The sequence below is a fragment of the Saccostrea cucullata genome, unplaced genomic scaffold, assembly GCF_032062105.1.
Source record: "Saccostrea cucullata isolate Sc308-1 unplaced genomic scaffold, CSIRO_AGI_Scuc_v1 ctg294, whole genome shotgun sequence".
NCBI lineage: Eukaryota > Metazoa > Mollusca > Bivalvia > Ostreida > Ostreidae > Saccostrea > Saccostrea cuccullata.
In genome coordinates, this window is record NW_026936003.1 from 595,676 (window position 1) to 610,138 (window position 14,463).

The 14,463-nt window shown below is 32.8% G+C and overlaps 2 protein-coding genes across 4 annotated transcripts in view; one reads left to right on the forward strand and one right to left on the reverse strand.

The window, feature by feature from the left end:
• Positions 1-367: 367 nt before the first annotated feature.
• LOC134244549 (dihydrolipoyl dehydrogenase, mitochondrial-like) lies at positions 368-9,827 on the reverse strand. Its single transcript, XM_062726811.1, has 14 exons — positions 9,728-9,827; positions 9,304-9,367; positions 8,235-8,314; positions 7,879-8,017; positions 7,296-7,396; positions 5,558-5,701; positions 5,105-5,206; positions 4,459-4,680; positions 3,166-3,302; positions 2,312-2,373; positions 1,965-2,092; positions 1,549-1,686; positions 1,175-1,264; positions 368-846 (listed from the first exon to the last, which is right to left on the reverse strand). Exons 1-14 carry the CDS (start codon positions 9,755-9,757, stop codon positions 781-783), a joined length of 1,503 nt encoding a protein of 500 aa, XP_062582795.1. The 5' UTR covers positions 9,758-9,827; the 3' UTR covers positions 368-780.
• Positions 9,828-9,843: 16 nt separating this feature from the next.
• Positions 9,844-14,463, forward strand: part of LOC134244548 (early endosome antigen 1-like) — a 38,113-nt gene continuing 33,493 nt past the window's right edge. For 2 of the 3 annotated variants that reach the window (XM_062726808.1, XM_062726809.1), the window contains exons 1-7: positions 9,844-9,974; positions 11,082-11,108; positions 12,194-12,238; positions 12,516-12,614; positions 12,863-12,969; positions 13,804-13,951; positions 14,180-14,243. In XM_062726808.1, coding sequence (XP_062582792.1) covers positions 9,936-9,974; positions 11,082-11,108; positions 12,194-12,238; positions 12,516-12,614; positions 12,863-12,969; positions 13,804-13,951; positions 14,180-14,243 — 529 coding nt within the window. In that variant the 5' untranslated portion in view covers positions 9,844-9,935. The remainder of the gene's footprint in view (positions 9,975-11,081; positions 11,109-12,193; positions 12,239-12,515; positions 12,615-12,862; positions 12,970-13,803; positions 13,952-14,179; positions 14,244-14,463) is intronic. The other variant, XM_062726810.1, reaches the window with a different exon arrangement.

Genomic DNA, 14,463 nt, shown 5'->3' on the forward strand with positions numbered 1-14,463 from the left:
CTAAAAAGTTGACGCACACCACACAAATGGCCATAGCATTAGTTCTTTGAGCCTTTGGCTCAGAATAGCTAAAAATACATTTAATAGAGAAATAATTTTTTTACTTTTTTAAACACTTCAAATATAATCTTTGATAATGTAAAAAAAAAATAATACAGTAAAAATTTATTAACAGATAATTTTAAAAATCATTGTTTCATCTTTTATATTTAGTGAAGTGCCACACTCAAACTAGTCAACTGGGACAGAGTTTTTAGTTTTCAATAAAATTTGCATCATTTCTGACACTGACATAACCATATAGGAAAGTGAGGGACAATGCATACAAAATTTTCAGATTCCAATTGTCAAAGAAGAGGATAAAAAGTTGGGAATATTCATAAATATTTATTCTCTATTCAAGACTTCATTATTTACAAACATATTTAAAAAAATTCAGCCAAGCTTAATTTTAACAAGCAAGTTCAGTATATTTTCAATTGGAATTAAAGAGATTCTGAGCTCAACATGGGTTTCTACATAAAACCTTTCTAGTACATGAGGAAAAAAACAAAAAGTACTGCAGATACGATCGAAACTTTGCATTCAGTGTAACAATATAAAGCACTATTAATATTAACAGTTTGAGAGAGTGGTTTTCAACTCATTTTGAAGAACTCTGTAAAACAATGAAAACAGACGACTTCTGTTCATCAAGAACCACAATAACATAATTCTTCAATGTTCCAGGTGTATGTATAAAAATTGTCAATAAATTATAAAATCTTCAGTGATGAGATGTTAACAATTGATGGCTTTCCCTGCATATGCTGCTAAGTTAGCTTCCCTTAAGGCTTCTGATACAGTCTGTAAAAAATAGCATTGTTATTAACTTAGTAAGTTAAATTTATATACATGTACATGTATATTTAATCTTTGGGGCAAAAATACAGTGTAACCAGTTTGATGGGAACCAGTGTTCTGTGAAAGTATCCATTAATAACATTCTTCCATTTATAAAGGGAGCTAAGCATGAAATGATGTGCCCTTAAACCAGTAAAAGTTTGGTTGCACATAGACATTAATCACAAATTAAAATGATTATTCAGTGTTTGAATACATTTGAAAGTTTTCCATTTTTCAGTTTAGTACAGTGTATAAAAGGAGACCAGAGTTATAATTTTTAATGACTTACTGGATGTGCATGACAAACTCTGGCAATATCTTCACAGGAAGCTCCATATTCCATCGCTAATACAGCCTCGTTGATAAGTTCTCCAGCCACCTGAATATAAATATAGGGGAAAATTAGAAGAAAATCAATCAGGAATCACATATTTAACTATGAAAAGGTCCAAGAAATGTGCATTATAGCATGATTGTTGGATAAAACATCTTTGAAAACGAGCTGATTGTAAAGTATGATGAATAGATATACAATACATGTATATATATCATTATAACAGCGAGGCATATCACGCCAAGTTGATGGGCATGAATTGTCAGATCAAACAAGACTCGAAGCTACAATACTACAATTCTGGAACCATCTTTAAAAGAAACACTTACAGATCCGATGAAATGGCATCCCAGTAACCTGTCTGTGTCTTTATCTGCTAAAACTTTGACAAATCCGTCTGTGTCATCGTTTGTCTTGGCTCGGCTGTTGGCCACCAGGGGGAATTTTCCTACTTTGTACACCACACCCTGAAATTCATACATCAACAATCAAGTTTTCATGAGTCTAAAAGTAGACTATACAGCAGTTATTCAGTTTCATATCAATACTAAAAACATTTACATGTAGCATAAAGCATAAATTAGAACTAGTTATCTCTTTTACCTTCAATCCATCCCCCTTTCCACATGAATGGATAAATAACTATGTTTAATGAAAAGCTATAGTTTCATTAAAAACTATTAATATACCCATTTCAACTGCGTAATAAAACTTGATAATAACTAAACTCCATTCCTTTGCTTACCTCCTCCTTGAGTTGTTCCTCTGTTTTGCCGACCCAGGCTACCTCGGGGTGAGTGTAGATAACGGAGGGGACACAGTTATAGTCAATGTGGACAGCCCCACCCATCATTCCCTCCACACAGATAATGCCTTCAAATAGGAAACACAATTGTCATACTAAATGCCTGTGGAAATTAATACAATTTTCATACCATATACACATGTTTTTATTCAATCCCAAACTGCCTTTATTTTATGAAGTCTAAATATCTGCATATTCCTACATCAGTTGAAACTTAATTTCGCTTTTTAAAACAGAGATGCATGTACATCTCATTTCTCATTATTGGAGAAATATGAGTATTTTACCTTCATCCTCTGCTTTATGTGCCAGCATTGGTCCTTGAATGCAGTCACCAATGGCATAAATACTAAAATGGATTGATTTAAAACACTGAAGCATGATTTACCACACAAAAGGTAAATTTTGAATTATGGTGAAATTTACTAAAAAACTAATTTACTCCCCCCTCTCCCCCCCCAAAAAAAATACAGAAATTTCAAATTAATTGAAATAGAAAAGTTATATTAAATTTCACCAATCTTACTAGCTGCACTTATTCTCCGAAAAAATATATATTTAGACCGGAGTTTTACAGTGCCACCCATTGAAAAAACTGTATATTTATTGCGCACGAAAAAGTGCGCTCGGTTTTCGATTAATTTCTCCTTGTTCCTAAAACTGTTATCTCAAAATATGACTAACCGTGTGTTCCTAACATATTCTTTGACTCTTTCCACAACAAAACATTCGTCACAATTGTTGTTAATAGTCCTCCTGACCCTGATATTGTAATCATCGAACATTTCGCTTATTTATGCTGCCATTTTGGTTTCAAAGATAATTCGGTCCAATATGCTTCGTTCAGATGTCAACTATGATAGTACTTGATAGAGGAGAGAGAAATTTTTTTTAAATCTTCCCTTTTTGCAACTGAGGTAAGAATTTGGAAGAAACAATTTTTTTGTGCGCAATAAATATACAGTTTTTTCAATGGGTGGCACTGTAGCTCTCCGCCCGGTCTATCAATATATATTTTTTCGGAGAGCTACAGATCTGCAGCTACAATCTTACTTATTTAATTTTTTTTGTTTTAAGTTTCGAAATAAATTAAATTTAATCCCCCAGGAATATTTATGCTTTTGCAGTATACATAGCGTACCTTGGCACGACTGTCTGGAATCTGGAGTTAACATTGATCCTTCCTCTGTTGTCCTTAGGAATTCCAAGTTCTTCTAAACCAATGTTATCTGTATATGGTCTCCTGCCTATACACACCAGTAAAACATCACACTCTATCTGAAATACAAATTATATTGTCATTATAGTACATGTAAGTTATCAAATATGTTCTTCAACTATACAGTGCTGGGTGTATTTTCATCACTAATAAAATTTGAGGTGATGCCTCAAAATATATATGCTGCATTACAAAAACTTAGTAAAAAAGGCCTGAAGGGCCTGCGAGTTGACTCGCTTGAGTCAATTGAGCTTTTTCATACATCTGGGCACCATACCTTACTATATTCAGTTTATTTTGCATCTTAAGAGATTGAATATTACATGTCTGATCCATGTTCGGTTCATAAATAAAGTGTATATTGCTTTTCCTTTATATATACAGGTTGGCACTAAAGGCCTTCCGTATTATTTTGACTGGATTCTTTAATGAATTTAAGCACATTAGCTGAAGTGGTCAGTGTTATGGAATAATTAGGTTAAAGATTCCCACAGCAAATCTGGATTCTAAAAATAGATTTTCAACAGCAACTAGCTGCAGCTAATGCGAGCAGCAGGTGTTTGTGTTAATGTCAATTATAAATAAACTTCAGATGGGAAGATTAGATCCACCTAACATGCTTGAACATATATTCATACGCAGTAATTGCATGTACATCGTACTACAGATATTATATCAAATATTTCTTTAAAAGCATGAAGGCATAAATAATGTTACAGTATGAAATTTTATACAGTTTTTACCTCTTAAGTTTATACAATCACTCAAACCAAAGCATTTTTTGCTAGAACTATAATATTTGGCGTATGGATCACCTTGATGAATGCGTGAAAAATTTTACAGCTCTGAAAATTAACAGGGAGTCAATTTTTGTACGCAAGCCAACTCAAAAATATTAAATTGTGGTATTAACAGTCATATACTAGTAATCAAAAGAATTCATTTATTGAAATTTATTAAATTGTTAAAAATATTCAACATGATTCTTAAAGAAAGAGACATTAAAAAAAAACAACTCCAACACCTTGCAATTCCCTTCCATTCCTGATAGAGTTATCAAACTAATTCTAATGCATGTAACTTGACTTCTTGGCAACAAATTAAAAAACTTGTGCAAAGTTTTTTGACAAGTTACAAAACTTGAGCAAAGTTTTTTGACAAGTTACAAAACTTGTGCAAAGTTTTTTGACCTACAATATTACAAAATAAATTTACCTCATCTTGTTTTTGATTTTTCACTCCCTCAATGGCTACTTTAATCTTGTCCCCGGCTCTAGTAGCGCTGGTGACTTTGGTGTCCATCTTAAACTTGAGTCCCTGCTTCTGTAGGATGCGTTGGAAGTTTTTGGCCACATCTAAGTCGATACCTACACCTCCTACGTTTGATAAAAACTCCACACAGGTGACTTCAGCTCCGTATCTCTGCCACACTGAACCCTAGAAAAACAAACAAGTAATGATTGCTTTGTGACATAAATTGCGAAAAACAATTGAATTTTTCAGACAATTCGAACCATGCTTTATAAATATCTTTAGAAGTGGAAATTTGAAAAATATTATCAGGAAAGTTGAACAGGGTTTCAATGGTATCTAATTTAATGTACAGTAAAACATGCTTATTTAACAAACTGATGCTTAATAAGTGAAGTCATTTTCATTCCCTATGACTAATTATATATTGTGAACTTAACAGACTGATATAATGAATTGCACTTATACAGAAGCAGAGTCATCTGTGATTGGACTTACGTGTGGTTATAGGCATAATTTACTGTATATAATAGCTGACTCGAATTAACATAAATGAATTCTAAACACAAGGAATTGCCTCACTCTAATCTTATTACAGGCTGCTACTGACCAGTTCTACTCCGATGACTCCAGCACCAATGACCACCATCTTCTCTGGGACTTTCTCCAGAGACAGAGCTCCTGTTGAGGATACTATTGTTTTCTCGTCAATCTGTTGATAAAAAATAATTATTCCTCAATGAGTACATATACCGGTACTTCCAATGTTAGGAAGTAATCATCTAATATTTTTAACTATGATTTCCATTACCATCAGCATAGTAAATTAACAAGTATACTTGCAGAACTATGACAGCTACATGCATATCTACCATTCTTATACATAAATGTATTACATATTGTACATGTAAAGTTTGTAAAATCTTATTTTGTTGACTGTTGACTAAAATATTCATAATTATTGACAATTAATTTGTCTAAGAGAATACATCAATATGAATTTTCTTTAAAGATTAACCCCTGCCCCCTTTTCAAAATGCGACCACTTTTGACTATAATTCACCTCCACTCCAGGGAATGGGGTAACTTCAGATCCTGTGGCTATCAGAATGTTTTTAGTGGAGATTTTCTCCTCTGTCCCATCAGCTTTGGTTACTGTTACTTCATTTGGGCCTGTGACTTTTCCAAATCCATCTACCCTTGTAACCTGTGATAAAAAATAAACCTCATAACTAATTAACCTTGTTTAGAGAAAGATGATTCATTTACAATAAATGTTTTTTTTCTGTTTGTTTGTAACGAATTATGGTGAACTTAATATTGAAGTCGTAAAGGTTCATCATCTCTCTATTCTCTCAAACAAAACTTTGCTTTAGAACTTCTGATTTGCTAAAATCAAAATCTAATAATTTGTAATTAAATTGCATACATTTTCAGCATACCTTCTAGGCAAAAGATTTGAGAGAAGTGGCCTTTTAAATTGAAAATTTTAAAATGAAACTAGAAGTACTGTGAGCAATGAGCTCACTAAATAAGATACCCCCCGCCTCCCATATGAATATAATGGGAGTGTGCATGTTTTGCTATGGGAAACCCAAACTAGAACTGTCCAAACAGGACAAAATACCCCCCGCTGGGTTTTTCAGAAGTAAGTTTTTCCATAATAAAGATATGTATCACACATGAATTATGAAATTTTTCTTCCAGTGACCTTGAAGTTCCCCAAATGACCTTGGGTCAAGGTCATGACACACCCTTGGGTCATGGGCAATCTTTGTGTGAAATGAGAACCTACCAAGTTTATCAATAAGAAAGATATGGACAGGACATGAATTATGAACTTTTTCTTCCAGTGACCTTGAACTTCCCAAAATGACCTTGGGTCAAGGTCATGACACACCCTTGGGTCATGGGCAATCTTTGTGTAGAATGAGAACCTACCAAGTTTATCCATAAGAAAGATATGGACCAGACACAAATTATGAATTTTACTTCCAGTGACCTTAAACTTCTCTGAATGACCTTGGGTCAAGGTCATGACACACCCTAAGGTCAAGGGCAATCTTTGCGTGAAATGAGAACCTACCAAGTTTATCCATAAAAAAGATGTAGACCGGACACGAATAATTAAATTTTTCTTCCAGTGACCTTGAACTTCCCCAAATGACCTTGGGTCAAGGTCATGACACACCCTTGGGTCATGGACAATCTTTGTGTGAAATGAGAACCTACCAAGTTTATCCATAAGAAAGATATGGACCGGACACGAATTATGAAATTTTTCTTCCAGTGACCTTGAACTTCCCCAAATGACCTTGGGTCAAGGTCATGACACACCCTTAGGTCATGGGCAACCTTTGTGTGGAGTAGTAGATTCTAACGTCCCTCCGTAAGAAAGATATGGACCGGACACGTTTGCACAGACAGACGGACAAGGTGATTCCTATATACCCCCCCAAACTTTGTTTGCGGGGGGTATAAATATGCGTCGGATCAAAAAGTAAAATAGAAGGTGCACAATGGCAATATGTAATGGAGATTCTTTGAAAGTTTCATCAAATTTCATTCAGTGGTATGAGAGGACTTGCGGATAAGAGATGGGTACCTTAAAGCGTAACTGACAGACGGACAGACCGATTACTACATACCCTCCTGCTTTCAAGCGGGGGTAGAATTTTATAACAGTCATTTGTCCGAGGGAGAGTTATCTCCCTTATCATAGGGTCGATGAACTTTAACAAAACATTAATCCAGAACAGAGTATTTTATCGACATTAATATTTATTTCTGAAAGCTCTTACTTTGTTTTGTTTAAATAAGTGAGCTATTCCTCCAGTAAGACCTTTGACAGCCTTTTCTTTGGTGGCCATGGATTTTGCAAGATTAAGACGAATGCCATCAACTGAAAAAAAAGTTATTAAAATAAAAAATTTTGTTCAAGCTTAATACTGACTTTGGTAAAAGTGGCCAGGTTCAATATTTTGGTGTTTGAAATCAATCAAGTTTATATTGCTAGTGTTGAAAACATTTTTTGCACATAAAATACGTATGCTGCATATTATAAATGCATAATACATGTATAAAGACAAAGATTTCATGACAACAGGCCCCAAGGTTATGAAGGTGTTCAGTTTAAATCAAAATCCTTTATGTTACACAGAAATATTGAAGATGTTTAGGAGATCAAAATTAAAATATTTCTCTACTTTCTTTTAAAAAAGTGTTGTTTTCTGCAAATTTGTAGATTAGTTCAATAAATTATGAATATTTAACATGTAATTGAACATTTGGCATAAGCCTAGTCTGCTTTGTGATTTTGAGGCATGACATATATATGTACATTATAATGCGCTTTGTTTATTTGCAGTAATATGCTTCACTAACATTCGATTCCTCTGTTATCGAGATCTTTAGATGTGGCTAGGTGGTACAGATGGGAGTTGTTGAGGAGGGCCTTGGAAGGGATACAGCCTACATTCAGACAAGTGCCCCCTAGTGTTGGATTCTTCTCTACACAAACTGTCTGTAATACAAAATCTTCAAGTTATTCAGACTTCGATGGAAATAAAAATGCATTCTATACATCTTTAATGAATGAACAGATTTAAAACTAAAATATTCTTCAGCAAATGTTCCTGCTTCTTGACATTGATTAAAATATCTTACTTTTTGATAATCTTATCTTAGAGTTCATATGGTTTTTATTCATTTTTAAGTAATAAACAAAAAACATACTATACCTTCATTCCAAGCTGAGCAGCTTTGATTGCGGCCACATATCCCCCTGGGCCAGAACCAATTACCACTAAGTCATTGTCAGCTAAAAATTATTGAAGACAGGAATAAAAGATTCAAATGGATAACACAAAAAGAAATCAAAGTTTCATTTTATTCCTGCAAAAAAATTGCAACAAGAAAACAGTCTGTTAGATGTTAAAAATTTCATATGTGAATGCTTATCCATACCAGATACTGAACAGATTTTAATTACGAAATGATTTACTCATCCATGAAAGTCTTATAATATATTAGAAGTTATGCACATTAAACAAAATCTGCAAGAGGAGCTTATTATCAAAGTTCTATGATACATTAACAAGAAAATATTGATGTAACCATCAATTGTCGCCCGGGAAATATATAAAGTAAACAATGGAAATAACTTCAAATAAGTCTTGATCATCAAACCGCTTCGATATGTGTGAAAAGACGTGCGTCTAATTGATGGAGACAATAGTCACGAATATTTTGAAAACTTATAGTCGGATAAAAATCAAACAAAAACGATACCATTTAAAACTTGATTAATTCCTCAAGTAAATGTTGGCTGCATAAAATATAAATTGAAATTAGACACATGCATCACCTATATTCAAAAGTGTATAATTTTTCAATTTTAGAATGTAAAACACGAACTGTACATCTATAGTACGTTTTTATGCGAGAAGTAAAATTCGATATTCTAAAAAGAGGGGCCTGTCGTTTTTATGATAGTAAATGATAAGCAACTTTATATATTAAATATGAAAAACATATATATTTTTACAGATTCACTTTATGGAAGTAAATACATTATGTATCTTGTAATTTATAAAGGGAAAAACATTCTGATTAACAATCTTTTCAACGTTTAGAAAATCTTTAATTCTGAATAACTACTCCCACCCCAATCCCCATACACCAACACTTAAACTTATATGTATAGAGCAGCCCGGTCCTCCGGGCTGCAATAAACTCTCAAAAAATTTAGGAAAACATAACATCAATGTAATCTTATGACATAGCCATGACAAATCTGTTAATTTTTACCTCCATTTGAGTATTTTCTGTGCTGCACTGTCAAGCATCTGATCACATCTCTGCTGGAACCAATCTGTCAAATCAATGTGACGATGGAAAGGAAAGGAACAAACAAAACAAAATAAAAGGTTGCATAACTTCATACGCAGTTCTGCTTTTAGAGGAAATTCGAACCAACTATGTAAAATTTGTCTTCAATGTAATCTAAGACTGTTACAAGTTTTGACACAGTGTTTCAACCAGGTAAAAGTCTCATAAAAAGCTCTAATACTTGTCTAATTAAACATCAACAAACAAAATCATGTAAATCAAAAATGTCTGATCGGATGCATAACGTTAGATGTCTGAACGAACTAACAGCGTTGTTCTTTTTAGTTCAGAGTAACTTTTATCTGCAAACCATATTACATGTTAAATTTATAAACTTATTTACCCGAAATTTGTGAACTGTCGATGCCAGCATGATGATGTCTGCTCTCCTTGAAAATGAATAATATCGTCAGCTGCCACGAGAGGGCGCAGTTTCCAAATAAATTGGTTTCTCTCCTAACTTGCAGAGAACCAGTTTAACAGACTGACAACTTCCGGGAAAAGTAAAACTGTCGCAAGTCACCTTTTTCTTGTAACCACATGCAGTGAAGATGTTTAAAAGGTTGTTAAATAGAAAGGAAAATGAGAAGGTATATCAAGATTATGAACAATGACTATGAAGTTTACTATAAACAAAAATTAAAGTTGCGCGCTCAGGATTTGGAAGGGGGAGTGTCAAGGGTTGTGTAAAAGTAGTTTCCACTAACTGAATGCACTGACTTCACTAAATTTATTAGCTGCAGATCTGTAGCTCACTGGTCTGAAAAAAATGGGATGGATGACCAGAGAGCTACAGTGCCAACCATAGAAAAAACTTCACATTTAGTGCACACTAAAAGTTGCACTAATTTTTTTTTATTAATTTCTCCAAAGTCTGGCCTAAGCCTCTACGTAGGTGTACTACATGTATAAACTCCATTTAAAAAAATTTTCCTTTCAACAATACTCTCACATTTTATATATACATGAAGCGCATTGTACCTAATTAACTTGTCGTCCAAAATGGCAGTGAACACAGGCAAACTTTTTTGATAGTTTCCTTTTCAAACACAGGATGCTATTTATACGTTTTTGTTGTGGAAATTGAAAAAGCCGATAAGTTAGGAACAGATGGTTAGTAATAATTTGAGAAAGCGGGTTTTAAAAACATTGAGAAATAAATTGAGAAACAGCACTTTTTTTATGTGCAATAAATATACACTTTATTCAAAGGTAGCACTGTAGCTCTCCGGTCTGTCAATACAATTTTTTAAAGACCTACAGTTCTGTAGCTATTAATTTATATCTTGGATGATTCAAACTAACTTGATTGATATTTAAACTGTGAAATTTACTTTTAAATAGCCCAGTACTCTAACTTAGTACTACTTGTACTAGGCCAATAAACTTTAGATTTTGAGATCAAATCTAACATTTATATTGAGCATGTTGAGTAGATACTTTTGATAACAAAATATAAAAATTGAAAATTTTGGACAGGGCACTTTGAGAGGGGCAGTTGTTGATGAGAATTAAAAATTTAATTTTATTTGGCCTAAATTTAATCATGTTAATAGTAAACAAACCAGTTATTAAACTATTCGATAATTCCAAGGCAAGAAAACTTTATACACCAATGCACATGTTCCAATAGTGAAAACAAAATACACAACTATAAAATGACAAAATTTAGCTGGTATCTTATATTCTTTAATTAGATATCCACAGAAGGCAGTGATTCAAAGGTATTTTCCCTTCATTTCAGAATTCCTCTGTTTAACGCAACATGCAGATTTCTGAAATGCTTTTTCTCTACAAGAAAAGCTTCCAGTTTTTGTCACTCGCATGCACTTATTGTAGTAAAATGTAAAAGGATGATATGTACATAATGTACTTGGTGTTCATTCCAGAAATGGAAATGAGGAATCAATTTCCCCTGGATAAAAAGGGGGAGGGCATGGAAGCAATTTAAGTACAGCCTGCAAATGGTCATAATAATTCTTAATCTACTAAGATCATTCCCTTTTATACTTACTAAAAATCTACTCACCATCATTGATAAAAAAAAAAAAATTATTTACACTCACAAATCAATCAGTGATCATCATTTTTTTTTTCAGGAAATCAATTTTTTTGGAGGGGGTGGGATGGGTTTAAGTAATAAGTTTTTAACCCCCATCTGAAATCAGTTTGTAAAACATGTAGAAGGGTGGAGTAGTTTGGGGTTTACTGAATTATGTTTGGTTCTGGCATTTCACTCTGAACTATGAACTGTAAAAATGTCTGCACATTGCTTTGTCTGCTTCTTCTGTTTTACTTTCAATCTTTTGTGCATAATTGCATGCTGTTGTAGATACACATGATGGCAATGTTCATTTTCAAATTGACACTTTACAGAAAAGTTATTTTGATTTTAAACAAACATGTCAATCTTAGTTTACCCCACTTTATTGTTTTTGTAGACTGCAATGTACAAAAAAAATCTGATGAAATGTGAATGATTACAAGATTAGAAGACGCATTAGTCTATAAGTGTACTGTATTGTACTTGATATGTGTTCTTGAAATTTCAGCTCTAGCACAAGAAAACCACAAATCTTGAAGATGAGATGACATACAATACATGTACACAGACTAAATTGTCAATACTTGTATAAATTAATTCAAAGACAAGAAAAATATGAAAATTTATTGTCAGAGTCTGTAGGATACATTCAAGTCATTTAATAATTTTTTTATAGAAAAATTTTTCTGTGATCATATGCTGGCATTAATCAAGTACTATGAATAAATGGAATGAAATAATATGAAATTGTAATTTACATTACAGCCTCCACAAGCCTCACCCCAGAAAGTTTCCACCGAGGAGGCACAGGTAAGAAAACTTTTACAAACTACAGAATTTCAATTTGCATAAATTAGACTTACATGTAATATAAAAATTAATTAAAAAAATCCTCAAAACCCATGAATGGAAACATAATTTTATGAGTTAAAATTATAATTTTTGCTTTAAACATGTTAAAAGCTTTAGTATTTGTAAGAATTTAGAAATAATTTGATGCCAAAACTCTGTCGGTTTTTATGCCCTTTTTTCTTTGTAGTTAATACAATGTCATGTACATATTAATGTATTAACATTTGCTTTGTAGGGTTTTGTTTGTCCTATTTGTATGATCTCCCTCCAATCAGCCGAGGGCTTACAAAGACACTTTGAAGATGCTCATGATGAAAGCAAGCAGAGCCAAGGGGTATAACTCTGTTAAAGACTAAAATAAATGATGTAAATCAAGCTAAAATATAATTTTCCTTGGAAATTCAAAGTAAATGGCATTGTGAAAACTAAATTTTGATTCAAATTTTTCTTTATTATTTGTAATATAAACTTTAAATGGAAGTAATAGGTAAAGTTATCTGAAATTGTGCATGTTTTATTTTAAAACGTAACAAGCTCTAGTTAAAGACAATTGAATTCCAAGTTTGATGTTTAATTTTTCAGGAGGGATTTTTGTGCCCCATTTGTAAGAAATCTTTGCCCTCTCCAGAGGAGCTTCAGGCCCATTTTGATTCCACTCATGATGAGAAGGCAGTCACATCAGAAAACAGGTAAAGATGAAGAAAATGGCTATATTCCATAATAGGAAAATAATTAAGATAATCACTTAATATTATTCAAAATGAATACTGTATACAGTCAGGGTTAATTTTTGCCCTTTCCTACCTGCAAACAATTTTGCCCTATTTTGAATTTAAAGTTCTGTTTAATTAAGAGCTAATGTTGTTTTATTTTGAATTTGCCCTGAGGGACAAGGGCGAAAATAATACAGGCCAAAACATTTTCATCCAGTAAATAGTATTTTGTGTTAACTGTTCAGGAGGGCTTCCCATTTATAACCACAGATAGATATTTATTTAAGAAGTGTTACAGTCAAATCTGGTTATCTCAAAAATCCTTAAGGCTAATGAACATATGAATTTTATTGGGTTCTTCCCTGGACTGAAAGAGTTTTCAAAGTCATTACTAATAATGTCTATATATGGATTTGATAAAACCTCGTTTGAAACAATTTTTGTGGGAAAAAAATTGGGATTTATGTTTTGTAATTTTTCTCAAAGCGGTTGAAAAATGCAACTAAATTTTTGCACGAAACTTTAAAATGGTAACGACTCTGATTTTTTGTATAAGAACATGTAATGGTATTAAAAATTTAGATATAGAATATCTTGAAAAATTATCAGTAGGTAAGGTACCTTGCGTATGTCCTTAAGGAGGAACTATGATATATCTGATGATATACAAAGCAAATTCTGCAAAAAAAGTTGTTGGACATGTCATCAATTATCAACATATCCAAGATATTTGAGATATCAGTGTTCAAGATACCCTAGTTCAATTGTATTTTGTGTATTAAAGGGTGTCTGTATGTTTTTATTTTGCAGAGATGGGGATGTTTTGGCCATGAGACAAGAAATTGAGGATCTTAAAACCTCCCTAAAGGAGGAGAGATGGTACACAGAGGAACTGAAAAAAGAACTGGGGAGGGTCCCAGTGGAGGGAGGGGCCAAGGCTATTCCATTATCTGCTCAGGTATGATCTTGTTTGTTTTAGCACTATAGTAAAAGAAAAATTTAAAGAGGAAGAAATTCTTGTTTTGAATCTCTCATGAACTTTACAATTATATTATATACATGTATTTTGCATTCATGAAATATTGCTGAATGCTCAAACAAGAGTGTCAATGTGCCATTAAGATTTTTGAAAATAAGTAAAATTACAACAATTAAACAAAAATATAATAAATTTATATTTATTTAGGAAAGATCAGAGCTGGAGATGAATCGACTGCAGCTGAGGGGGTCAGAAGAGAGTCGAACTTTGTGTAAGGTTTTACAAGATTTTTGAACAAGCATGAATTATATGTAACATTTTTATATGTATTTTAAAATATTTGGCTGCTTGAACCTTGCAACATTGAATTTCTGGGAGACTTTTTGGAAATGATAGATGTGTGAATAATTGTTGATTTATGCTATAGCTTAGATGAAACAATGAAAGTTATGACTTTATAAAACAAACAAGACAATTTTTCATGTTAAGAC

Bases quoted from the DNA above. Each gene is read 5' to 3' on its own strand.
- LOC134244549 (XM_062726811.1), bottom strand. From the start codon at position 9,757: ATGCTGGCATCGACAGTTCACAAATTTCGG. The intron at 8,018-8,234 runs GTATAGTATGTT...TTTGTATTACAG, and splicing joins CTGCTCAGCTTGGAATGAAG to ACAGTTTGTGTAGAGAAGAA. The intron at 7,397-7,878 runs GTTAGTGAAGCA...CTTTTTTTTCAG, and splicing joins CGATAACAGAGGAATCGAAT to TTGATGGCATTCGTCTTAAT.